The following is a 24,968-nucleotide window of genomic DNA, read 5'->3' as shown; positions in this document are numbered from 1 at the left end:
ATATAGATATATATATTAAAAATGCTTGAATTAAAAACTAGTCGATTAGTAAAATATTCGGTAAATGCTTCGAAGAATCATCCAAGAACAATTGGTATACAGACATTCGAATTCATGACCTCTATTTCGATATCATGTTAAAATTTATTCACCCCAAAAGCTCTAACAACAATAAATTTATATTTTAACAAAAAAATGTAATCACCTATGTATTATATCAAAGGTTGCGGATAAAAATATAACGGTTTACAAACTTTTATATAAAATTCAGTTTGGTCAGCTACCCCGAAAAAATTTAAAAAAAAAATTGCAATATAAATCTACACGTTGGTTTTGCCTGGATTAATGTCAACCCTTTCGACATTGACATGTACATAATTTTCTTTTCCTTTTCTTTAATTTAAAAAGCCACTTTGGAACCAAATCTTATTGTATTTTAAGCATCTTCTCTTTTAATTAAGGCAAACAAGAAAGGCAGCGACAAGAAGAATAAGATATGAAGCTAGTTTGGTCTCCAGAAACAGCATCAAAAGCTTATATTGAAACCGTAAAATCAGTAAGTATAATCATGGAAGGTCTCAGTACTACGAACAAGCATGCAGGCGTTAAATTCTTTAACTTCTCGAATGTAAATTTTCTAAAAAGTGCAAGTATTTCCCTCGAGATATAGACCAAGCTGTCATTATTCCTCGTACAAAATCTCAAATTTGTTCTATGTTTTGATGTTGAAACAAAAGGATACTTTTTCTTGTGATGTTTCTTGGATTAATTATTCGTTATTTGATTGTAGTCTGAACTTTTCAAACAATCAAGCGTCGCAGAGTTTGTATCAGCCATGGCGGCCGGGTGGGATGCGAAATTAATCGTCGAGACATGGTCAAGAGGTGGTGTAATCTCCACAAGCGTAGGCCTCTCAATAGCGAGAAACCATACAAAAGGAAGACATGTTTGTATAGTTCCAAACGAGGAGTCCAAGTCCGAATATGTGGAAACAATGACCAGATCTGGTCATTCAGCAGAAATGATAGTAGGGGAGCCAGAAGAGGCCATGGAAGGTTTAAAAGGTATTGATTTCTTGGTAGTGGATAGTAGCGTCAGAGAATTCGCAAGAATATTGAGGGTGGCTAAGCTAGGGCATAAAGGGGCTGTTTTGATGCGCAAGAATGCTAGTTCTAGAGTCGCATCAGATTTCAGGTGGCGTGGCGTGCTTGACCAAAAGTCGAGAATCGTGCGCTCCGTGTTTTTGCCTGTGGGGCAAGGGTTGGATATGGCCCACGTGGGGGCAAGGGGCGGAGAGTTGGACAGAAGGAATGGAAAGAGCCGCTGGATTAAACATGTTGATCGGAAGTCTGGGGAGGAGTTCGTATTCAGGAAATAAATGGTTCTTGGCGTAGGGGGATGCCACTTTTGTTTGTTCCTTTTAGTTTTCTGAATAAAGAAAATAGATTTAAGTAATGAAATCTAGAATGTAGATCTATGGCCAGTTATCTTCATATGAGGCTACACTGCCTACATAATTATAGAATGAGTCTTGATCCCAAATTAGCATATACACCGTCTACCTGAAATCTAATCTATAACATTAAAATGTTCTCTCGTATGAAATTAATTTACCCATCTCATTATCTCTGATCTACTACTTCAACTATACCTCCTACTTTACAATTACTTACTCGAATCAATGCTGAATATGGCTGCAAGCACTCCCAACTATATTCATTTTTAATCATATTTAATCTACTGAATATACATATTCATCTTGCGAACTAGTAGTTGAGAAAGAGAGAATTTGATATAAGCTTCATTGCATGTTAGAGATGTTCGAGATAGAAACCGAGACCAGACGTCACAAGCGTATATTCTCTGCAATATAAATTTTATATCAACATGAAAGGCAAAAAAAAAAAGTGTACCAACTATTCAAACACATCGCAAACTTCAAAATCCAATCAAAAGCAACATCTGTTTTCTTTAAAGCGAAGCAAATTTACTTCGATTCTTGATAATTTCCTTCCACACTCATCAGGTGTAACTTTGCATCTGCTGCATGCCTTTTTCATCAATCAATCAATATTTCTAGTTTGATCTGCAGCTGAGAAGAAACAAGTGCGTGAAACCGTAGGCTGTAGCAAAGGTACAGGGAACTAAACTGTTAAAATAAATGAATAGCTGAACCTTGGGCAAGTAAATGTTTCGATATCTGATTCTTTATGCTTCATCTGATCAGTCCCAGCTAACTCGACGACTTCTAATTGCTTTCTTTTGCGATTGTGCTTTCTTGTTGTCCAGTCGTTTCTGCTCCCCAATTGCAGACCTATTGATGACAAAGTTCAATCACTTTTCGCGCGAATCCAAATTACAGAAAGATGATTACATGAGAATAATACGGAAAATCTCGCAGTCAAAAAATGGACAAGTCTAGAAAGGATGTACAGAAAACTTTTCAATCAAGGGCCAAATATTTTATTTGGTTAGTATGAAATTGATGTGTCTAGGTAGTCCAAAACTTGTATCTTTATCTTTCGAAGGTATGAAATTTCGAGTTTTTTTATTTTCATTTTATGAGACTGATTGCTCCTACTTGCCTCAACTAGGTCCACTCACAGACTGATCAGTTTTCTGACCACCCCTGCCCACATCAAACTACCACACACTGGATGATAAATGTAATGTGTATATTGATCTGAGAAACTGAAAGACAAAGGAAAATGGTTTTTTGAAAGAAAAAGTCTTACAACTTGGCAATCTTACAATTTGGCAATCTTTGTAACTCTCTCTTCTGTAGGTGGTGGAGGGACATACGAAGCAGCATCGATGATTTCCTGCCTCATTCTTTCAGAAATTATTAAAATACGTATGTATAATTTGCGCTTGAAACCATCATTCAACACCAGAGGTATAGCCATACGTTTCCATGAGACTTCAGTGTCCGAATTTTTATTGCCACAAAAAATTAAATTCGTTTATACTTTATTTACTACATGTACTGTAGTTTCATTTTTTGGTAAGTGAATACCTGTAATTTTGCCAAAGCATGTTCCGTATTGCCTCTACAAACACAAAAGACGAGTAAACATTTGCTTTAGAAATAAAAGAAAAAGCAGAAAAATCGACCAGTGGGTAAATTATAACTTTTGAGTTCTAGTCTTCGTTGAAGAAATCAAGATCTCCCCATCTTTATTGATTCGGTTTTTCTCCTGCAAATATACGAAAAAGTCGAGGATAGCAAGAAAACTTAATTTAAATAATGCAAAATGCATGGAAACCATTTACACTGCATAAAGGATGCAACTGTAAAAGTATATAACCATATATTGTCCAGAGTCATACAGAATACGAAGTTACACATATAGTTGCCTTTTGAAATACTAAAAATAGTGCACATCTAAAGCAAATGTCTTAAAGCCCAAAAACGATAAAGTTCACTAAAAAATAGAAGTTTTTTAATCGTCATGAATTAGTTATAAACATATCAAATATTCTTGGAGCTTCAGAAAACGTTCAGACGTGTTAATAAGATGGTGTTTTAATGCACAGTAACATTCTATAACAGATGAAAAAGTAAATCGTACCAGGAAGAGCAAAGAAAAGAAAATTGAGATGCAAAGCAGAGTGGGTGAGGTTATATTTACAAGGAAAAGGCTAAGTCACTAAGGAATAACCAGAAAGTTTTCAATTTGCATGGTGAAGATACTAATTTTGGACATAAGCAAACCAAGAGCAACCATAAATTTCATGCCACTGCGAAATGTACGAGAAAGCATAATGCAGGATAACACATCATCGGTGCCAAAAATCCCAAAGAAATAAAGTAAAAATCTAAGCGAAAAGCAAGTATGTTAAACATAAAAATAAAACACCAGAACTCACCATTTGCATTATCCTCTCCCTCACCCTTTCACTTAATCAATCTGCATTTTTAACATCAAAACGCATATCGACCTTGGTATTCACTGCAAGTGAAAAAAGTGAAAAGAAATTAGTGACTTCAACGGAAAAAAGATTTGCTGATTAAACATAGAAACAACGAAATAAAAGGCATCACATACCCTTGTTGACATTTTGACCACCAGGCCCACCACTCCTTGCATAGCTTATTGTAACACGATCTGAATTAGCTAGACAAGTTGAGTAATCCATGTGTCCTCATTTTCTAAGATAATCAGCATGCGACTCAAGCATATCAGAAACAAATGTTAGAAAACCGGTTTTGTCGGAAGAAACCATAGCTAGAGAAATTATGGAATAGTAGCTATTACAAAGTACAAACAACTTTTTTGAAAAGCTAGAGCTCATGAGAGATGCCTGATAGTAAAATTTAAAATTTAACAAGCCTTCTCATATGTAAATAGGAGACCAAGATATATATACATATTGAACTAACATTCGAGGCCTACACATAGAGGTTATGCAAAGGCCACTCAAGACCAACTTAATGAAATCTATGGGAATTTTTTTGGGTTAAAATATATGGGTTTTTGCATAATAAGGATTTTAAAAATATGACCATAGTTTCAGAGCATGCATATCCATCCACTAGAATGCTTAGTAGCCCTAGACAATTCTTTTTCGACAATCAACATAAATTTTAGGTCTTACAATTGTCGGTAATATATAAATAAATAGGATAATTTAGATCTATTAAAAACATGCTAAGAGACAGATCAAAGCCCTGGTCATGATTCAGAAACCACTGATTCTGGTTCCAATGTAGATGTAACAAGAACCGAACATTCTATATATGGCACAGGCACAGCTGTAGTTCCTAGAGAATTCATTCAAATAAAGCGAGCGTGTACTTGCACCTTACACCTCAACTCTACTATACCTATGTGCCTAGTGCTTCTAACAAATGTTTTTAAAACATTTGACATTCTCCCAGAAACGTTTGTTCTCCTCTACTATTGAAATTATGTTGCTTCACGTAAGTAATTCACCATAACAATCAGATGTATAGAAAACCTCAATGAACATGAGCATCGGATGACCTGCTGATAAAGCGTTTCTTACAGTCTGGGACTTTCACAGAAATACAAGGGTCAAGCAACTACATGGTTTGAACATAAACATAATCGGATGAAGTACGAGTAGTTCTAAAAGCTCTGATGCAATTCTAAACAAGCACAATCCAAGCCAGTCATTTTAAATTTGCTGAGTAAAAATGACCAATAATAAAGTCCAGATTTAAATTACCACACTAAACAGCCACAACACACATTCATCTTCAGCCATTGAGTGCCGAATGAACTTAAGTTACATCCATAAATCGAAAATAGCAGCTACACAAAAACAAAATTATTTTCCTAAGTTAGCAAATAGCGTAAAAACTAGTCAATCCCTAAAAAAAGTACAATAAAAAACGGTACCAAGGGTGATCTTCGGGATTGGCTCTACACCGCCTCCAGCAGCTTTATACCTTTCCTCAGCTTGGTACAGAAGCCGCTGAACCTCAGCCAACCGAGCCGGAGACTTATTATCCTTCCCTCCAGACTTCGTAGCCGCGCACCGCACGGCACAGCAGCCGTATGTGATACGACAGTCGACCGAAGTGAAACCCGTGATCGGGAACACACGAAAGGAGATTTGAGAACGGGGAGTTGGGTGGAATATCGTTCGAGCAACCATTGTATAGGCTGTGGCTCTGATTGCTGCCATTTGACTGGTTTATAGGTTTGCTGCTAACCCCAATTACTCTGAAGATGAACTGAGAATCTGCAATAATTTTTTCCACTCTTTTTTTGGGATTTTTTTAATCTAAGGGGTTCCTTGAAATGGTAATTGAATTCGAGATGCTGGTCTTGGTAAGTGAGATTGGATACTATATTCAACGTCCTTCCTCACATTCACATTCACATTCACATTCACATTCACAGTCAAACTTGTAATGAAAATTTGAAAATGTAATAACGTAATTCCGTGTTAATCCCGAACTTTGGTGCATAATCTCAAAAAATCAACTAAATATCCCCCAACAATCTTATTCATAAGTAATCATGATACCACCTACATTCGGAACAATCTAATTGATAATTAATGTATAAGGAAAAAACTAAGGCCCGTAATTAATCATTCCGTATCTGCAAATCAACACTGTAAATCGACCGTTTTCTTAAAAATTCAACACAAATTCAGGAAAAAGAAGGTTTAGAAGTTGACTCTTGTCAAAGCAGGTGTCGAGATATCAATAAAAAGCAGGTGTCGAGAGCTCTCCAAATATGATGTCAATTAACGGGTGGCGAAAGGTGGCGGTACTTGAGAGAGTTGGGGATCGGAAACTGAGCGACAAACGATAGTATTATTTATATGAGAGAATGAAATCGGTTTTTTCTTTCTAAATAAATTCAGAAGTCGGCCGAATACTACAAACCGACCGATTTACTGGTTCCCACTCGTTTTGAACCACCGGTAAAAGGCCATCGGTTACCGATCGAACCGACCGGTCAGTAGGTTCTGAAAACACTGCAATACATGTATATACTTTATAATCAGAGATGAGAATAATTGCTTCTTTGCGCAACACATCTAATGAGCTTTTCTCGTTTCTTAAAAAACAGTAACACTACACAAATTTTCAAGACATGAAGCTCAAATTATTAAAGTAATATTTGCAAAAACCTACTTGAAATATTTCTCAACTCCTTGACACAATTTCTAAACGTTCAATTGACTAACATCAAAAACACTTAAATAAACTCTTAGAAATACTACCTAAAGATTTTAAACATCAAAGTTGAATCTTCATAGAGGTTGCATCAGTATAAACAATAGTAAAAGCCTAATCATCTGTAACGATCGTGTATAAATCCAACGCTGAACCTGTTACAGTCACCGAACACCAAAAGTACATTACAGATAAAAGACTGAACAAAAACCAACGGCAACCATCAACAAAACATGAACAGGACACCAACAGTAGCCATAGTCTCATGAGAAGTGGAGAGTTCAGAGATTGAAAGGATCCATCCCCTTTGTGGTCTTAAAGGGAACCTTTTTGAAAGTCCTAATGCCTATTAGTTTCATTTGATCTATAACGAGATGAGCCAGTTCCATCATTAGCACGTTTCTTCATTTGATGAGGCAGGCCTGCTCCACGTCCGTTGTCTGGTTTTAAGCTTCGGACATTACTTGATCTTTCTGTTGAAGGAAGAGCCCAGCCTCCACGATTCTGAGGCAGCTGAGTGCTTCCAGATGCTGAAGTTTCAACAACGAACAAAGCTATGAGTAATAAACTTCTAGGTTATCTAGAGATCATAATACAAACCACAAATGACAGCAGCCCAACTATGAAGTCAGTGTTCGAATAACACAAATTGGTAGGTATGTAGAAGATCCCCCAGAGAGGTGTTTGAACGTGTATACGTAGTATAATTAGTGTAATTTACTATTTATTACTGTAGATAGTCATATCTATGTCATCTCTACAATTCCGTCGGCCAGTAAAATACGTTGAAGAAAACCCATGTTCGACAGTAATATTGAAAGGGAATAGTCGCTTAATCATCATAGCTAGATTGGACAATAAATATTTGGAAAAAAATAGCCATAAAATACGATTGCTTCATGGAAAAATCAGAACCAGAAGCGAAATTACGAGCCAATTAATCAGCAGTTCCCACTGCAAATATAAACATCAAAATGTAAAAACTTTAATTCAACCAGTGCACTGTACCGACTGAAAAAAGTGATTCCACGTACACACTAAAAATGTCGCAAATAGAAGAGAAAAAAACCTTCTCATAGTAAATTACATATAGAGAAGATATCATTTCGCACCTTGTATATTCTTCACAGCATTTTCACTTCATTCGAAGAACACGCTGAAAATAAGCTAAAAATGTCTAATCGTAAATGTGATAGGAGGTTACCCATAGTATCTTGTAAAGCAAGTTTTTCGCTCCACCCAGGGAGATGCTTTTTAGCATTTCCTGACCATGCTTCTTCGAAACCAAAAAGTTCATCTGAGGAAAACAAAAGATCAATGGTAATAAGAGCCTTAATGGCAACACATCCAACCAAAAAGAATTAAGCTACCTTCATTAAGATTGTGCAGAGTCTGCATTGTGTCCACATGACCGTCAGACTTCAATTTTCGAGTCATGGAATGACCCTAAGGCACAATGCAAAATTTCAACGGACATTTCAGAAAGCAGAATCAATTGAATTCTAGAAGTGCGCAAGACTTTCAAGGATGTAGAAATGGTACCTTTTCATGAATGCCTCTAGAGACCCTATGTGTCGCTTGACCAGTAGAGGAATTAGCTTCTTTAAATTCTTCCAAACTCAACTAAATAAATAGAAGTCAGGTCAACCCCTCAACAAGATTAGGAATGAAATAGACATGGCTAGTAACTGCACTTACTCCATCACTCCCAGCCCTCTTAGTACTAGAAGAGGTGTAATATGCACCATTAGCACCACCATAAGTAACAGTAGAGCTCTGAAAAGTGAAACTTTGTGTTTGAGGTCGTGGCCTTCCATGGTTCAATAGGTTTATATTGTTTTTATGAGCCATATACTTGCCCTTTTTCTCTGCAAGCACAAAAAAAAGTAAAGTAACAGTAAGTTAGATCAGTCCGTGAACCATAATGATCAACCAAATTGATTGGCATTAAAGAAGCACAAAACACAACATACCATTAGCTTCATCATCTGGGTCATCCACGATAGGCTCTTTGCTTGATCTACCATGCTTCCTAGGATTAACTTTTTTCTGCTCCTCGCTTTCATTTTCGTCTTTCTCATCACCAGAAGTCAGCTCCTCAATAACTGGTCCTTTGGATTTGTTGGACATGGAAGGCTGATGATCAAGAAACCCAGAAGAATTTTCATTCATAAATGGACCGCCACTAGGTAAATCCATGAATGGACCTCCAATAGGTAAATTCATGAATGGACTTCCATTAGACCCAAAGAAGCTAGACCCAAATAAACTTCCACGACGTGTGAAGAAGGGGTCATCAAATGGATCCCTACCCCCAAAGAAACCAGATAGCATACTCCTCGGACCTCCAAAGCCACCAAAACCATTGGAATTACCAAAAGGATCGCCAAAACCAAAGAATGGGTCTCTCCCTCCCTGCATTTTGAATTTGTGCTTCCCTGAAGAAGTAGTTCAAATAAAAAAGACGATGAGGCAAAATAACTGAAAATCACGTGGAGCTCGACACAAGAACCTAATGCAGCACAAAATTCACCATAAAAGATGCAGTAATTTTTTATTAAAGAAAAAGACGCAATAAACTAAAAGTTCTTAGCAAAAAAACAAAACAAAAATGTTTTTATCACAGCAAAAAACAAAAAATGTTCAACGAATTATAAAATGGACAAAGAACAGAATCTACAGTTCAATCAAGCGAAAACCACGCTCCTATACAATATGCCTAAGGATGGCATGGGTCATTGTACATACATAGATAGCACGCAACAGTCAAAAGCAAAATGATAGCAGATTATTAAAACAGCTGGAACTCTTTATTACGCGTGAAAACAATTTCACTATGTTTAACTCTTCAGTTTCTGAATAACTGGCAAATTTCAACGCTTGTTCAAGCCTAGAAAACAGTCATCCTTGAAAGTTGAAAATAATGCAGGGAAGCGATAAAAAAAAATAGAGAGAGATTCAGAGCCTCTCTTCGAGTCATACTCATCTGAAATATGGTTTAAATTCAAGAAATTCGATTCAAGGACCGTAAAGTGCAAGATAAGCATCGCGACTCCCTTGATTCTATATAGAAGAGATCACTACGCAATCTCAAATGCAAAACATTCGTTGAAAGAAACCCTAAATCAGACAACCGAATTCCAGCAGAACTTGAGTTTCCAAGTTACTCTAGAACCATTTAGGTAAACCAAATACATAAATATACAAATCACTCACTGAGATGACGCCAGCTCGCAATCAAATAAAAAAATTTCGCGAGAAAATATAAACTCTACAACGAAAAAAAAAAGCATAAATTCATTCCCGATCGCAAGGAGAGCACAAAATTTAAAAACAATTGAATGATCGCCGAATTTATGAAGAAAAATCGAACCTAAAATTTGGTGAAATTCCCGAATTTGTAGAGCAAATTGAGGATGAAATAGAACGAAGTAATAAAAGATGAATGGGAATGGCTGTCAACCAAAAGCATACGTTTTATGACGCCCGTGAGGAGAAGTGCTGTACGGAACGTTCTAGACTGCCAGTGTGGGCTCTCCTTGGGCTCTTAGCAATGGCCGCCCGCGACCATTATTTGGGCTGTCAGCCCGCTATGAGCCTAACTTGTATATTTTTTGTGGAACAAGGCAGTAGTGCGTCTCTCGGCAAGTTTTCGAACATTTTATTTTCCAAAAAGATTGTATTACTCCTCGCATAATTAAATTAAATATAATGCAAGTTGTTAAATTTATGTGTGGAATTTATATTTTATTGTGACTATTTCAATAACTATATAATGTGTTTATATATCACTGCAAATTGTAAATCATCCAAATCGATTGCATGGAGAGGAAATTCGAAGCGTTAAACATAGATATTTTTATATATCTATTTTTTTTAAAAAAAATGTAGGAAACATTAAAAAACACTAATCTTAACTTAAAGCATGATTATTTTTTTGTATGGAAGAGAGATTAGACACTAATAATAATGACGATGCTGCTACGTCGCATTTATTGACTCGAAGCTGGCAAAGTTTGAGACACGAGGAAGCACAAATGACGATGCAGCTACGTCGCATTTATTGACTCGAAGCTGGCAAAATTTGAGACACGAGGAAGCAAAACAAGCCTCCCCATACAGCACCCGCAGTAACACCCACCTCGTCAAAAATCATAGAGTCTATATGTCATATACATATTACATTAACACATCTATTCTCTCAAATTCATTTTAACATTCACACTCATTATTTGTAGGTCCCGCTGTCCACTCATTCATCTTATTCTTATTTAACATTAAATAAATTCAATTTCAAATTTTTTAAGAAATTTAAATTATTATTATTTTATATTAATAATAATTTGTTTTTATATATTCAGTACGTAAAATAATTTAATTTTATGGGTGTCATTTACTTAAAATTAAAAATTTATTATAAACTTAAAATAAAACGGTACAACATATAATAATAAATAACACTTGCATAAAAATAAAAGAAAATAAATTAAATTTAAAATATAATTAAAATAATTCAAAACATGTGGGACCCGCGTGTCAGCAAATCTATAAAACCGTCGCTAAATGTGCAATTTTTTTAAAAAAATAAACTGACACAGGGGCGTTCCAACACCCTCTCTCATTAATCATTATAATGCCCACTCACATTGGAGAGTGGGTGTTAAAGGGGTGTTATAACACCCCTTTTACACCCACTGTGGGTGTCCTTAGTGTTGAATTTAAGGGAAATTGGTATGGCTAAACCCAAGACCCGTCCCATAAATAAAACTTTGACCCATTACCCGTCCCACCCCGGTTAAATATTCTTTGGACCCACCCCACCCCGAATACGAAATGGGGCCGGGTAGACCCGCGAGACCTATGAGACCCATATTTTTTTTTAAATAAAAACAGTAATCTTCTTATCGCATGACTGAATTATGAAACAAACAAGCCTCTAAATACAACACAGTATAAAACTAATTCATGTATTCGACAACACTTAATAATAACAAACAAAGTATTTTTACGACATAATGAATTACATAAAAAAAGAGTTACTAGCTCTGCAAAAAAAAATTTGATATCCCCAAAAATAACTCATAACAGAACTTAAACAGATCAATGTAAAATCAGCGAGTAAGCAATCTTTCAGACACATTCTTCAGGATCATCTTCCTCTTCATCAAGAATGGTAGGACAAGTTGTTAAATTACTTGAATAATTACTTACAAAATTAAAGAGATAAAGTACATTGAAAAAATAAAACTGTAATTTAAAAACATAAAAAAATGTAATTCAAAGAGAGAAAGTACAGTAACAAAATTAAAATGAAAGTACAATAATAAAATAAAAATGTGATTTATTTACATTCAAGCTCACCTCACAACCATCTTCGCGAGTACATCAATTTATATTCACATATATGGGGCGGGTATTATAGGACCCACGACCCGCCCCATACCCAGACGGGTTTCAAAAATTGGACCCGAGACCCACCCCATGACCCATTTAGTATGCTCAAACTCACCCCAGATGGGGCGGGTCCATTGCGGGTCTGGGTAAAACCCGGACCCATTGACATCCCTAAGTACTTATAATAATGTGGGGTTATGCGAAGAGCGTCTAAACGAGTGAGCAGGATGGGACGACCCACAACCCACAATTTGGTGTGACAGCGGACAGAGCCACCTCATTTCGACGGCTCTAGTTAAATGTTCTTATGTGAAAATTATTGGACTTTGTGATCTCATGAGAAGTTCTTATAAGTTAAATTGCTAATGTTGTCATTTGATATTGTTGTCTAGGTGAGTCGTAAATGAGAGACATCATATCTTAATGTGTAAAACTTATTTCTGGTGGAGATCACAACGCTAGCAACAAAAAAATGTAAGACTAATGACCATACAGTGATACGAGACAATTAAAAAAAGAAGGCATGTTCATTTTCGAATTCATAATCCTAACAGTCTGATCTAGCAGTACTCAAGCATATGTAACCCCTCACGTTTATCCGTTGCTTGGGGCTCTACTGTTGACAAACTCCGATGCTTATGGGCGTGAGATAGGTGAACACGAGTGCCTACAACATGATTTTTAAAGTTACATAAACTAAAAGCAAATTTTGATAACACATATTATTATTATTATTAAGTTAGAAATAAGCAAATACGTCAAACAAAAAATTGCAAAATTCTAATCTCTAATGGTTATTAAATTTGTTAATGCAAAGGTATCTATTGCTATGGGCTAGGGTCACATTAGCTTACAACCAAAACGAGTTAGCTAGCGTACGGTCACAATATGGAATGGAGGGGCAGACCTGTCGAGTTTATCATTAGTAAGCTGATCAATATGTACATGAATTTATTACTACTATTTTTATTGCATTAATTATTGCGTAGCAACAGCACACCTCTAAACTTATCTATGTACCAATCCAAGCAAAGAATGTTTATTGGAACTCGAATGAAGTATACATACGTACAATACATACATATATTAATACTAGGAGATTTCAATCAATTCGAGATGAAGACTATTCCACGACTTTGACGCTGACGCTCATTAATTTTGAAGGTAGACGAGTATTGAATGAATTAAGAGGGATAAATATATTTCTGCAAAATGACTTGGAGGACATGATTTGCGTATGAAAAAAGTTATGTCATGCCCGATTTGTTAGATCCATTATTTAATTTTTTAATTATTATTGTTATTATTATACAATTTTTAAAAAAACAAACAAACAAATATAAACTATAAAATTCAATGAAAAGCTGGTGCCGGTAATTGTACACAATTTTCCCCAATTTTTTTGGCCTGGAGCTTAACTATCTCCACTTACTTTTTTTTTTTTTTTTTAAAAAAATTTCGCGTAGATATTAGAAAGTCAGAGGTTTGGTGATTTCTCATATATATCGGTAAGGAGTAATTAAATGAGACGTTGGTGCTGCAAACTTAATTGGTGCATATTTAATGGCTCAACGACCAAATTTAATTCGTATGTGACCTACCAACAATAAACAATATGGATTTAATTTTTGTTTGTGTGGGTTTCCAAACTCCAATTTGTGTTGCCTATACCGTATAAATAAATGTGGGAGAACTAACAGGCTACTCCGTATTTTATTTTGATTAAAGGTAGATAAGATTGGTGGTTTATTGTCCTTGTCATTTAAAACTCACTACATTCTTTTAAAGTTAAATGATTTCCTTAACTTCGTTTAGAATAGTTTTTTCTAATACGGATCGATGTAGTCTATATTATGAGTGAAAAATGATGTTTTTAACGTAAAAATAATATTTTTATGAATCGAATCAGATAGTAAATTCGTTTTTTAAAGTTGACTCATCGTATGAATTTTTTTTAAATTCTATACAACTTTGTGTGATGGTACGAATCAGAATAATTTATTGTTGATAGATCAAATTCGTTTATTACGTTTAAATTAAATATTACAGTGAAATCGTTTGGAAAGACAAGTATATTTCTATTATTATTATTTCGTTTTAGTTTTAAAATAACCTGCCCGATCGGATACTTTGGATGTGGTGTTCCGCCAAACAACCAACTTGATTTGGGTTTGATGGACCAAATTCTTTAGTTTTATTTAAATTAAATATTACAATAAACATTTTTTTTATTAAGTATATGATAAAAATAATAAATTTGTTCCGTTCAAATTATAATTCAGTGCTTTTGGAAAATAATAATTGAATCGAACAAATTGTAATAGAAAAAGAATATATCATATATGTTTTGATAAATAAAAACGGCGTGTTAATACTTAATGGTTAAATACAAAGGAGCCCCCGTATGGCTTGGGATGGACCTACCCACAATGCACATGGTACAAGTCGGATTATAGTGTTTTTGGCACACTTCTTTTCTTTGATTTGATGAGTTCGTGAAATGTTTTGAATGCCGTGTTCGTTAGTTTTGACTCGCAGAGTTTTCACCATTCAAGTACTCATCATGATTACCTATTATTGTCTTTAATAAAATAAAAAAAATGAGCTCTAAGTCTGATCGATTCTTGATTTAAAAAGATTTTTAATCTTGTAACTTGTATTTCTTTTTCATGTTTGATATGATTACGATGAATTTTCATTTCTAATCATGTAATTTTTATTTTTCTTTTCGTTTTTTGCTTTTTTGACTCGAATATATCGTTTTTTAAAGTCAAAAATGAAAAACATACAAGTCAACTATCAATAATGGAAAAAAAAATTATATAAATCATATTATTAAAAAAAAAACATATAAGTTGTCAGAATAAACCCAAAATATAAATTCACCATTAATATACTTAAATTAGATATAGAAAAATAAAATTATATAACGAAAATTTATGTAATTTTCGAAGTCAGATAATAATTGCACTTTTTAATGCAAACATACTCGACATGGACGTAAATATGTGAAGAAATCAATGCTGCATATTTATTTGTACTCGTGGACTTTATTATGCTAGTATTGAGTATTGCATATCGATTCATTATTTTAGTTATAAAATAATTAATATGTTTTATAATAATAAATAACAAATCAATAATAAAAATAATATGCATACATTTTATATATAGACTTAACTAAATAAATGTGAAGGTGGATTTTGAAATTGGAAGATTTAGAATTCAATGTATTTCAATTTCATTAATTACTATTTGTATAAATGCAATGTATTTCAAATTATTACATAATGAAGTCTTTTCCAATTTATTTATATTTAAAAAAATCCAAAACACGGCCTAAATAATCATTGAAGTATTTACAAAAAGATTAAGGTTTGATGATATAAATTAATGTGAAGGGTAATTGGTTTGATGATGTAAAGGAACATAATTTTGGAGTGTAAAAAGTGTTCATAAATTTTTTCATTTAGATGTTAAATTACCATAATCATATTTGAAGAATCAGAATCATCGCGTTACTCAAAATTCAGGGTTAAAAAAAGAAACTGCTTTTTAAGTGAAATTTGAATAATCATTTATTTTTAGAGATTATAGAAACTCTCTCAATTATTTAGAGATTATAGAAACAATTAAATTATTTAGAGATTATAGAAACTCTCTCAAATTTAAAATTAACATATTTAAAACCAATACGTCTCAAATTCCACCAACAAAAAAATCCTATAAAAAAAAATCATCGTTTTCAAAAAAAAAAAAAAAAAAAAAAAACTCATGAGTCATAATCTTCGTCAAAACTTTTATTTTCAATTTTGAGATTTATGTATTTAAAATTTGCACTTTATTCTTAAATTTATCATATATGTGTGTTATTTAGTCTATTTATTAGAAAAATTAAAATAGTTTTTTTTTTTTACTTTTAATCTCATATTAAATTCATTTAAATTTTGCAAAACTTAAAACTTGCTTCACGTTTTTAGAATATTATTACTATATTATATTATTGGTGGAAACTGGTTCAAATATAAATAATTTAATTGTTTCCTAATAATTTAACCATAAATAAAATAAATCAAAATACAAAGGATTATCTTCCAAAAAGGCAGAGCCCTGTGACCCGCTGCATTTAGTGAATGTTCTGCATCTGCATTTGGGTGGATGAAGATGAAATAATCGTCAGTATATGGCTTCGCTCGTCCCAATTTGAAACCTTCAAAATCTATCTATTCTATATCCAAAAATATTAGAGATTAAGATCCGAGGGAAAGCACAAACCTTAAACAAAAATCATTGTACAGTTAAAAGAGGATAAAGGTGCCCATGCAAAATCAAGATATTTTATCGAAAATTCCAACCTGTCTGTTCCTAGTTTATGATTCGCAGTAAAGTTTAATTTCGGAAAAGTTTTGTATAATGACATCAATGGCCACTGCTTCTGCCGCTAAAACTTCCGTTTCTCCTCACAACCCGCTTCACTTCACCCCTGTAAGTATCATCTTCTACACATCAACATTTTTGTGCCAGTGTTTTCATTTTCTTGAATAAACGAGCGAAACACATCTAGTATCATGTTTTTACGGGATAAGAATGCGTATAATCTTTTCTTTTATATGTCTTTTGATTCGTGACTTTTATTCTGGGTTCTGTTTTTGTTTTCATTTTTTGTTTGGGTTATGAAGATTGAAGAGGGTAATGAAGATGAGGAATTTCAGCAAGGACTAAACAGTTTCAGAGCTACAACGCCAAGTGAACATTTGGAGAAAAGAAACAGTGATTATAAGCACCAGGCGAAGCCATTGCATTCTGAGAAAACTAGAGGCAAGGGGTCTTCGAGAAAGAGGCAAGAAGGTGATGATTTGACTGGGGTTTTGTGCAGCAAGTGCAGGCCTAGCAATCGGGAGAAAATTTTTTCGGTTCCTAATTTGGAAAATAATGGAGTTTTCAAGCAGTCTATGGTTAGTCCAAATGCGATTTTGAGGTCCGTTTTGGGTTCTCTTGGGAAGAAAAGCCCACGGCTGTCAGATGGCAGCGGGGGCGGCGGCCCCGCTGTGTCAAGGGAGGAGCATTTGAAGAATGCGGTGGCTGAGCTCTCAAATAAGCTCATTCAAGCCACTAGAAAGAGGGATGAGGCCATTCTTGAATCTTCTAAGTTGAAGTCATCAATGGCTGAGCTTGAGAAGAAGCTTAATAAGCTGGAAATTTACTGCCATAGCTTGAAATCTGGGCTTGAAGTTTGTGGCAATGGTAATAATTCTCATTATCAAAAGCATCCGAAGTCTCCTTCTAGTGTGAATTATCAGTGTATTAAAGTTGGCGATCAAGAAAAAGTGATTCAACATTTCTTGGTTTTAGTCTCTGAGGCAAGATCGTCCGTTCGGATTCTGAGCCGGGCTTTGTCTCATCAGATAAGGCAAATGGGGGTAAAAGTGTTTGATAAGATTTCGTTGCTTCTCCAACCTTATGATATAAAGATTTCATTTTCAAGAAATCCAAGAGCCTTACATTTCTACATGGAAGCTTTGTTAAACAGGGCACTTTTTGAAGATTTCGAATCCATCGGGTTTCAAAAGAGTGCTTCGAATCAAATTCTGAATCCGATGGATCGTTGTGAAGCGAATTTTGCCATGTTTGCTCGGTTGCAAGGGTTGACATGGGAGGAGGTGTTGAGCAATGGAACCAGGCATTTTAGTGAAGATTTCAGCAAGTTCTGTGACAGGAAAATGAGTGAGATTGTAGCTATGTTGGGTTGGAACAGGGCGTGGCCTGAACCACTTTTGCAAGCATTTTTCGGAGCTTCTAAAGCCGTGTGGCTGGTGCACCTTTTGGCTAATTCGGTGCACCCGGGTTTATCCATTTTCAGAGTCGACAAAGGGGTCAGTTTCGATCCAATTTACATGGAGGACATAAATGTAGATAAGGTTAAAATGCTAATACCTACAATGATTCGAATCATGGTGACTCCCGGATTCTATGTGTATGACAATGTGATAAAATGCAAGGTTCTTTGCAGTTATTATAACAACGGTGGTGGCATCGGTATGGACTCCACAGACAAGGGTTCAACCCCTTCTCCTTCTTAAATATGCAACTTGGAATAGAATCTTGATTGATGAAAAACTTTTTATATGTTTTGATTTGATGTATAATATTTGATTTTATACTCGAGATTGTGTCGAGTAAAAAAGGGTTTTTTGGCCGTTCTTGTCTTTGTTCGCATGACTCTACTATGGTCAATATGCTAGTTTTATCAGTCTTACGTTTTGGATCGATGGTAAAAATGCTTGGCACTGCGCTAACATCAAACAGTGGCATGCATTCGATCTACAAATAGTTTCAAAATGGAGCATTTCGTGAGGAGGGTTGTTGGATTCTTGGGATAAAACGATCGACCACACCACAACATTAGTTACTGTACGTGAATCAGAACATTGAAATTTGATGTTTGAGCAAGATTACAATTTTTGAATTTACATCATATTATCATTAACTAAAAATGTTGGCATAGCAATATCATTGCGCTGAATGTTGCACCTTTTGGCGCAAGACGTTTGATGAAATCCACGTATGGATTTGAAGTTGTTCTTTTGTTGTCTATGTGTTAGTAATGCTTGCCTGGTGGGTGACGGCATGTTAGTGGGACTGTCACTTTTATTTTATGGTGCATATTTGTGGAATGTGGACAAAACTTTACAACTCATGTAGCTAAGGCAGTTTTGGGAGGGCAAGAATAATTGGTGGGGGTATTAAAGGCATCGTCAGATTAGTCAAACGCACGTGCCTGGACATCTTTCTTGTAAAACAAGAGCAACAACTGCTCTTGTGGAGTAGCTCCATACAAAATGATCAACACTTGTTTAGTTCTCAAAATCCGCGCATAATTTAGGTTGAAGATACATTTCGAGAGAAAATAAAGGGTGGGTGGACGAGAAGGAAATTGACAAGATTAAAGGTGAACTAAAGCCGCCGTTACAGATTACAACATACAAATCAGAAGCTCACACGAATCATTTCATCATCTTTACACAAAAACAATCTCAGAATGCAGCATCCGAATCTGTGTTATACCACCCAAGTAAGCAGCCAATTCTCAACTTTTGAGTTGTTTTGCGGCGTTATCAAGACGGGCATCTACTTTTCTTTTCTTGCATTCACCTGTTATCCTCATAACATAAGCAATATAGCCATCTACATCAAATTTCCTCTTGCACCTAGCATAATTCATGTATCGTATTTTCCCGAAAATTGGTCGCTCGCTCCACCCCTATAACCATCAAACAACCCATGGTGTTAAATTGGAATAACACGCTTGGAAAATTTGAATTTAGGATAACCTTTACTCATTCTAACACAATATGTTCACAAATTGCATCCCCTAGGCATCCAAAACGGGAAGTAATCCCAATCCCAAGTACCAACAATGAGAAGCTAAAAAATCTCACAGCAAAAGAGTGCAATTCAATAACATCAAATAAAATTCAGCACCATATACCAGATATGCTGTCGAGCCCCAAGCCCATGCAAAGCAATACTCTACCTGATAAGTTGAAGTTGCACTAGCAACAGCTTCATAAACCAATGTGGGATGTTACCAGTAATGCTACTACTACGAGTGACAGCCGTGTGTACAATGATAGATTAGCTTCAAACAGAATGAAAAAACTGCGATAATTAACTTGGTAATCTTTAAAGAATCAAAAGACCGGATATACCTGGTCATGTACTCCGCATATTGACCACATGCATCCGACATAACCATTTGGATCCCTGCCGTCTATTTGATGCTGCAACAGAAACATATGATAAAAAAGGATGATCATCTACAAACCAGTACTCAACCAAAATGAATAATACCTTATCGTTTAAGTATATTGATATTGCAAGAGCTTCCTCTGGCCCAGTAGTCCATTCAAGAATCTTTTTCGCCCAATACATCCTGCATTTATTCCTAAACCATCAACACCTTCTCAAAGCAAAATTAATGTAGAACAAATTTGCTAATTAACTATGAAAGCAGAAAGCTAAAGGCTTGTCATTGATTGTCCACAGATAATAGTGAAGGGAATTTTAATTCTGGTCTGACCTTGGTCCAGTTTAGTTTGTTCCTTGTCACGTATTGTCCAAAACATGCTCAGGGCTTCCAAAAGGAAAAAGGTCACTTCACTCAATATACTCTGGAATAAGCCATTTACGTTATAATTTGAGAACCAACAATTCTCTCTTGCACCTTGGTTGACACAACAACTATGCAAGTTTAGTTAAGATCATATGCTCGCTCGGATACAGGTCCAAACATGATCAGAATAGCAGAATAAGAATCCAAATGCCAAAAGATTCAAGAAATAGCAGTGTCAAGGAAAATCAAAGGCATGATAAGAGAAAATAACAGGTATGTCACGATGCCAGTCACCAGAAAACAAAGATGCATCGAACCACCTTTCAAACCATAAAAGATAAGAACACGAGATATGGTCCTCGAAAAATGACTTGCCTCATGAAACCATGCATCTTCCCAAAATGAACCATTTCTAACTGAGCGGCATTCCAAAGCTGAAAGCATGTGGTGGAAGGAACAGTGAGAAAGATACGTGACATTAATGCATACATAGCAGTATGAACTAAGTAAAGGTAATTCTAACTTAAAATTATCATTAAATACTAGAAATACAAGCACAAAACATCGTAATTAAATAAAATCCCAGCAGTAGCAGCTATCACTCACCAGATCAGCAGTCTGTGCCTTCTCCAATTGCTCTCTCCTATAAAAGAAAAAATTGTGCATCATCAGTCGAACAATAACAAATGAATCCACCGAGTCCCAAATAAGAGAAAACCACTCACATGTAGAAATGCTCCCGTTTATCAGAGGCATGGTCCATCAAAGTCTTGCGACCCACTCCCATGCACCTTGTAATGAATCATAATGTGGCTGGTAGAAGCAGAAATTATCGGCAAGCTCTCTCCGAACAATCAATTCCTCCAAGAATGCGTCAACTGCCTTCAAAAGAGTAATCATCAAAAGTTTTATATCAGTAACAACACAGGTGGACAACACTTTAGAGATGAAACACCAGATCACATCAGTCAGCATCTAGATCAATATTGCTGCACTAAATTTAGTACAAGTCGCTGTTATATAATTAACAATGACAATAAACTAACTCAGACTATCAGAAGAAATTTTACAAAGCATATAATATTTAAGCTACTAACTTTGAACACCAATATTTGAATGGAGAAATTTGACCACAAACCTCAGGACAAATCTTCCGAACTTTGCGTGCCTCCAACGCAAAACGCTGTGCTGATATCTTTCCAAAGTGCAAATATGGGGAAAGGCCAGACAGCCCTTAGGGTTTGAGTGGATTATTTCTTTCTGAGTTATAATTTTTCAATTTTGTAGTCAAAAACCCATTTTTCTTCCCCAGTAGTATTTCTATTGCAGCTTCTTCACCTGGATCACACCATTCAAGTTCTGGAACTTCTGCTCCTTGCCTAGGTGTACAGTAAGATAAACACCAGCCACAGAAGCTAAATAGACCGGATAATAAAAAAGGAGCTCGGTATCTCACCTTAGAGCATTTGTAATGAGGTTTTCCCAATCCAAATCTTTACTCGAGGAAGCCCATTTTCTTTTAGGAGATGTGAGTTCAGGAAACTCAATCAGAAATTCGGGAAGTTTTTTGTTTATTTTACCCCACAGGGTCCTAGCACCATATTCCACTTTATCTGATGCCACCCAAACAGGCACTATATTGTGTGAATCAACTTCATGAACTGATACTGATTCGTTCACCCTCTTGCATATTTCATCTTTCCAATGCTGAACCTCTCGCAGAGGTGAAAAGTCTGTTACCAAGAGTGACGCACCACATTCCTTGAGGAAATTCGGAATGGTGTCCATAGCCTCACCCTATAAGTCAAGTTAATCAAAACATTGAATCAACTTAGAAAAACAATTAATCTTCAGTAATCCTCCAGTCCAATCCGACAAACAAATCAATCATCGCAGAGTTGTGAAAGTTATTCAAATGCATACATGACATGCAAATAGAAAGGTATATGATGCTAAAATCATTAATACAAGTGATGAATCCAAGAGATGAGCACACAACCAGTGACTGACTGGGGGGGGAGTCCAACTAAATAAAGAAAAGTTTCATGCATAAATGGACAGTTACAGGCCAACTTGCGTATTCTTTTCATTAGGTATTTTTTTTAACTCTATGGATGATAGTAAAAATGTATAATATAAATATTAATTTGCTTCCTGTCATTCCAATATTAGAGTTCAAAGGCACCCTAACACACCAACATAAATGGTTTGAGTTTCTAGAATTTTAATTGAGCGAGTGCTCGACGATGGTCTTATGTTTATCAGGGGAAAAAAGCTTCAAATGCATGCATACAAGGATATCAAGTGATCCATAGCGACCCCTATGCATTAGTTGAAAGTCACCAACCCTAATACATATTTCCTCAGCAATCACAGCAAAAATAATACAAAGAAGATCTATTACAATATCAACTCATTGCAAGGTAAAAAAATCTCTTACATCGCACAAGGTAAACAACTCTTCTTGGATTGACCACTTGGTCAGAAAACATAACATAAAGCCCACAAAGTTATTAGTTCTATTTATACCACCTCATTACTTTCCTAGAAGGAAAGAAACCTAAAATTAGTTAACACTTGTTTAAAAGTAGCTCTAGAGTGAAATGAACCATGACCGCTTAAAATTACAAGATAAAAGTTACATCTTAAGCTCAAGGTCTTGTAAGTATAGTAAAACATAACACAATTAAGTTCCTAACCTTGGCTAAAATTTCTGAAAGCTCATTCAAGCAGGTCAAAGTTTGTGCAGCATGAGAATGCAAACACGTGATCAAACTAAGTCTTTTAGTATGAACAATAATTACATGCTACTGTTCACAGTGCGCACTACAACTCCATTCCCATTTACGTTGTCTGGTCACGAATTAATTAGAGATCATTTACTAAACTAATAATGCCGAATTTTCGATGGAAGAATGAGAAAAAACAAATTTTTAGAACAAATTTTCTAAAAAACAAGTTTCACGTTGAAAAATCATTCAATCCCCACATAACCCCAAACAAATTACGGATCTGCCCGCAGATAAATTATCACTAGGGATCGGAGACAGCACAAAATTTTGCATAAACAAACGCATAAAATGCGACGTACCTGAAACAAGAAAAAATGTGTATATTCAGACTTTGTCGAAGACGAGAGTGCAATTTACGGAGACCCCTCAGCTTAAACCCAAAATGCCGAGCCTTGGCACCCTTAAACTGATGGAACAAATTAAAGACTATGGCCACCAGCACATCCCGTTGGATGGCCTGAGAAGCGGCATGGATCAAAGCCCAGTTGTCCTACAAGAAGTGGAGGGAAACTGAAAGCTTCACACTTGTGGTATAAGACACGTAAGAGGCTTCTAATACCTATCTAATTGTTTTCATTCATATATTTCAATTTATTATATGATGTCTGGTGAGTCCATCTGGGCCTGATAATAGCTTTTATAATTACTGGTTGGCCCAAATTTAAAGAGACCATAGCCCAAACCAAGTTATACAAAATATCTATATAGGAAGCCCAAACAATTTGATCCGTTGCTTTCTTCCATGGGCCATAGCTCATCTAGAAAAATTAAGAGTTCATTAATTATTGTTCTTAAAAATATTTATATTCAAAATTTTAACTTCTCACACGTCAAATTTTATGCTAGCTGTTCCTTAAAACTATTTGTTATTTATATTTTTAAAAAAATTCTTATTTTGATTTACATATACGTTTGATTTATGTTCCGTAAGCATAATAAAGTTTTAAAATTATATATTGTGAAGCGTATTAATTATGCCACGATTAGGTTGCATTGTATTAATTATTGTATCTAATTAATTTTACTACAAAGGAATCTCACTTCTAATTGAGTTTTTGAGTAAGTTATGGGAGGACCCATACTACTTTATCATGTGTTAATAATCATTTAATGCTATGTAATTAATTATGGTTAATCTCTTATTATATAATAATAGCAGCTACTTTTTCCACGCCTTTCATGCATTTAATTATTTAATTAATCCATTTAAATATTTGATTTTAAATAATTAATTATGTAGATTTATTAAAATAAATATATGAGATGAGACGTGGGATTAAATTTAAATAAACATATAAAAATAATAATTCACGCTGATGCACATTAAATTATGACTCAAAGTACGATCGTCATGCAAACAAACAACTCACGAAGTAAACAACTTAATTAGTTGGCTACAACTAATTACATATTATTTAATATTATTATTTCATTTTCGCTTCTTTTTTTCAGCATCAAAAAATCGTTTATAGATTTTTCTTTCTTAAAGAATATAATTGCCTTTATAAGAATTTAAGTCACTTTATTAACACTAGTTATATCGATTGATAATCCTACAATTACTTATTTTAAACTAACTAAAAAAACAAAAACTAATTATAAGGGCAGTTGATAAGACTAATTATAAGGATTTCGTATCGAAAAATATATTTTTTTATTTAAGTTTTTTTTAAAAAAATTAAAAAGTTCAGAAAGCCATGAAATTTCAAGAACTGGGCATCGAATTTGGAGGGCTATATACAAATCAGCGGTGTTTTTTCACGGCGGATCTATAAGCCGAAACTGAACCCCAAAATTTAGCCACCCTCCTCTGCCGCCTCCAAACTCCGACTCCTCCACGCCACGCCACCCCACCCCACCGTGCGCATCACCACACTCCACAATATCACACCACTGCGCACAGCACAACCACTCCACACCGCGCACAGCACGGCACTCTCCTCCGGTCACCGCCTCCTTCTTTTGGCTCCATGGCAAGTGGACAACCCACTTTAATAAGTGTCCGCAT

The 24,968-nt window shown here is 35.1% G+C and overlaps 3 protein-coding genes and 3 pseudogenes across 3 annotated transcripts; 2 read left to right on the top strand and 4 right to left on the bottom strand.

Moving 5' to 3' along the window:
• The window catches only part of LOC140979167 (chloroplast envelope quinone oxidoreductase homolog), a 5,025-nt pseudogene extending 4,909 nt beyond the window's left edge, over positions 1 to 116 (bottom strand).
• Positions 117 to 418: 302 nt separating this feature from the next.
• On the top strand, positions 419 to 1,627 carry LOC140979678 (uncharacterized). Its single transcript, XM_073445182.1, has 2 exons — positions 419 to 556; positions 791 to 1,627. The coding sequence occupies exons 1-2, from the start codon at positions 497 to 499 to the stop codon at positions 1,376 to 1,378; spliced, it is 648 nt and encodes a 215-aa protein (XP_073301283.1). The 5' UTR covers positions 419 to 496; the 3' UTR covers positions 1,379 to 1,627.
• Positions 1,628 to 1,793: 166 nt separating this feature from the next.
• Positions 1,794 to 6,346, bottom strand: LOC140978858 (uncharacterized; annotated as a pseudogene).
• A 363-nt stretch (positions 6,347 to 6,709) lies between these two features.
• On the bottom strand, positions 6,710 to 10,176 carry LOC140978017 (uncharacterized). The gene is made up of 7 exons (XM_073442736.1): positions 10,035 to 10,176; positions 8,635 to 9,099; positions 8,360 to 8,529; positions 8,204 to 8,284; positions 8,032 to 8,107; positions 7,866 to 7,958; positions 6,710 to 7,191 (listed from the first exon to the last, which is right to left on the bottom strand). Exons 2-7 carry the CDS (start codon positions 9,080 to 9,082, stop codon positions 7,001 to 7,003), a joined length of 1,059 nt encoding a protein of 352 aa, XP_073298837.1. The 5' UTR covers positions 9,083 to 9,099; positions 10,035 to 10,176; the 3' UTR covers positions 6,710 to 7,000.
• Positions 10,177 to 16,179: 6,003 nt separating this feature from the next.
• On the top strand, positions 16,180 to 18,270 carry LOC140978542 (IRK-interacting protein-like). The gene is made up of 2 exons (XM_073443679.1): positions 16,180 to 16,540; positions 16,735 to 18,270. Exons 1-2 carry the CDS (start codon positions 16,469 to 16,471, stop codon positions 18,133 to 18,135), a joined length of 1,473 nt encoding a protein of 490 aa, XP_073299780.1. The 5' UTR covers positions 16,180 to 16,468; the 3' UTR covers positions 18,136 to 18,270.
• A 645-nt stretch (positions 18,271 to 18,915) lies between these two features.
• Positions 18,916 to 24,968, bottom strand: LOC140979166 (deoxyribodipyrimidine photo-lyase-like; annotated as a pseudogene).

Source organism: Primulina huaijiensis, chromosome 6, assembly GCF_012295235.1.
Source record: "Primulina huaijiensis isolate GDHJ02 chromosome 6, ASM1229523v2, whole genome shotgun sequence".
NCBI lineage: Eukaryota > Viridiplantae > Streptophyta > Magnoliopsida > Lamiales > Gesneriaceae > Primulina > Primulina huaijiensis.
Note: the sequence above shows the minus strand (reverse complement) of the source record. Positions and strands in the feature narration are given on the sequence as shown.

Coding starts and splice junctions, on each gene's coding strand:
- LOC140979678 (XM_073445182.1), top strand. CDS start 497: ATGAAGCTAGTTTGGTCTCCAGAAACAGCATCAAAAGCTTATATTGAA. Junction 557..790: donor ATATTGAAACCGTAAAATCA/GTAAGTATAATC, acceptor ATTTGATTGTAG/TCTGAACTTTTCAAACAATC.
- LOC140978017 (XM_073442736.1), bottom strand. CDS start 9,082: ATGCAGGGAGGGAGAGACCCATTCTTTGGTTTTGGCGATCCTTTTGGT. Junction 8,530..8,634: donor CCCAGATGATGAAGCTAATG/GTATGTTGTGTT, acceptor TTGTGCTTGCAG/AGAAAAAGGGCAAGTATATG. Junction 8,285..8,359: donor AGAGGGCTGGGAGTGATGGA/GTAAGTGCAGTT, acceptor CTATTTATTTAG/TTGAGTTTGGAAGAATTTAA.
- LOC140978542 (XM_073443679.1), top strand. CDS start 16,469: ATGACATCAATGGCCACTGCTTCTGCCGCTAAAACTTCCGTTTCTCCT. Junction 16,541..16,734: donor ACCCGCTTCACTTCACCCCT/GTAAGTATCATC, acceptor TGGGTTATGAAG/ATTGAAGAGGGTAATGAAGA.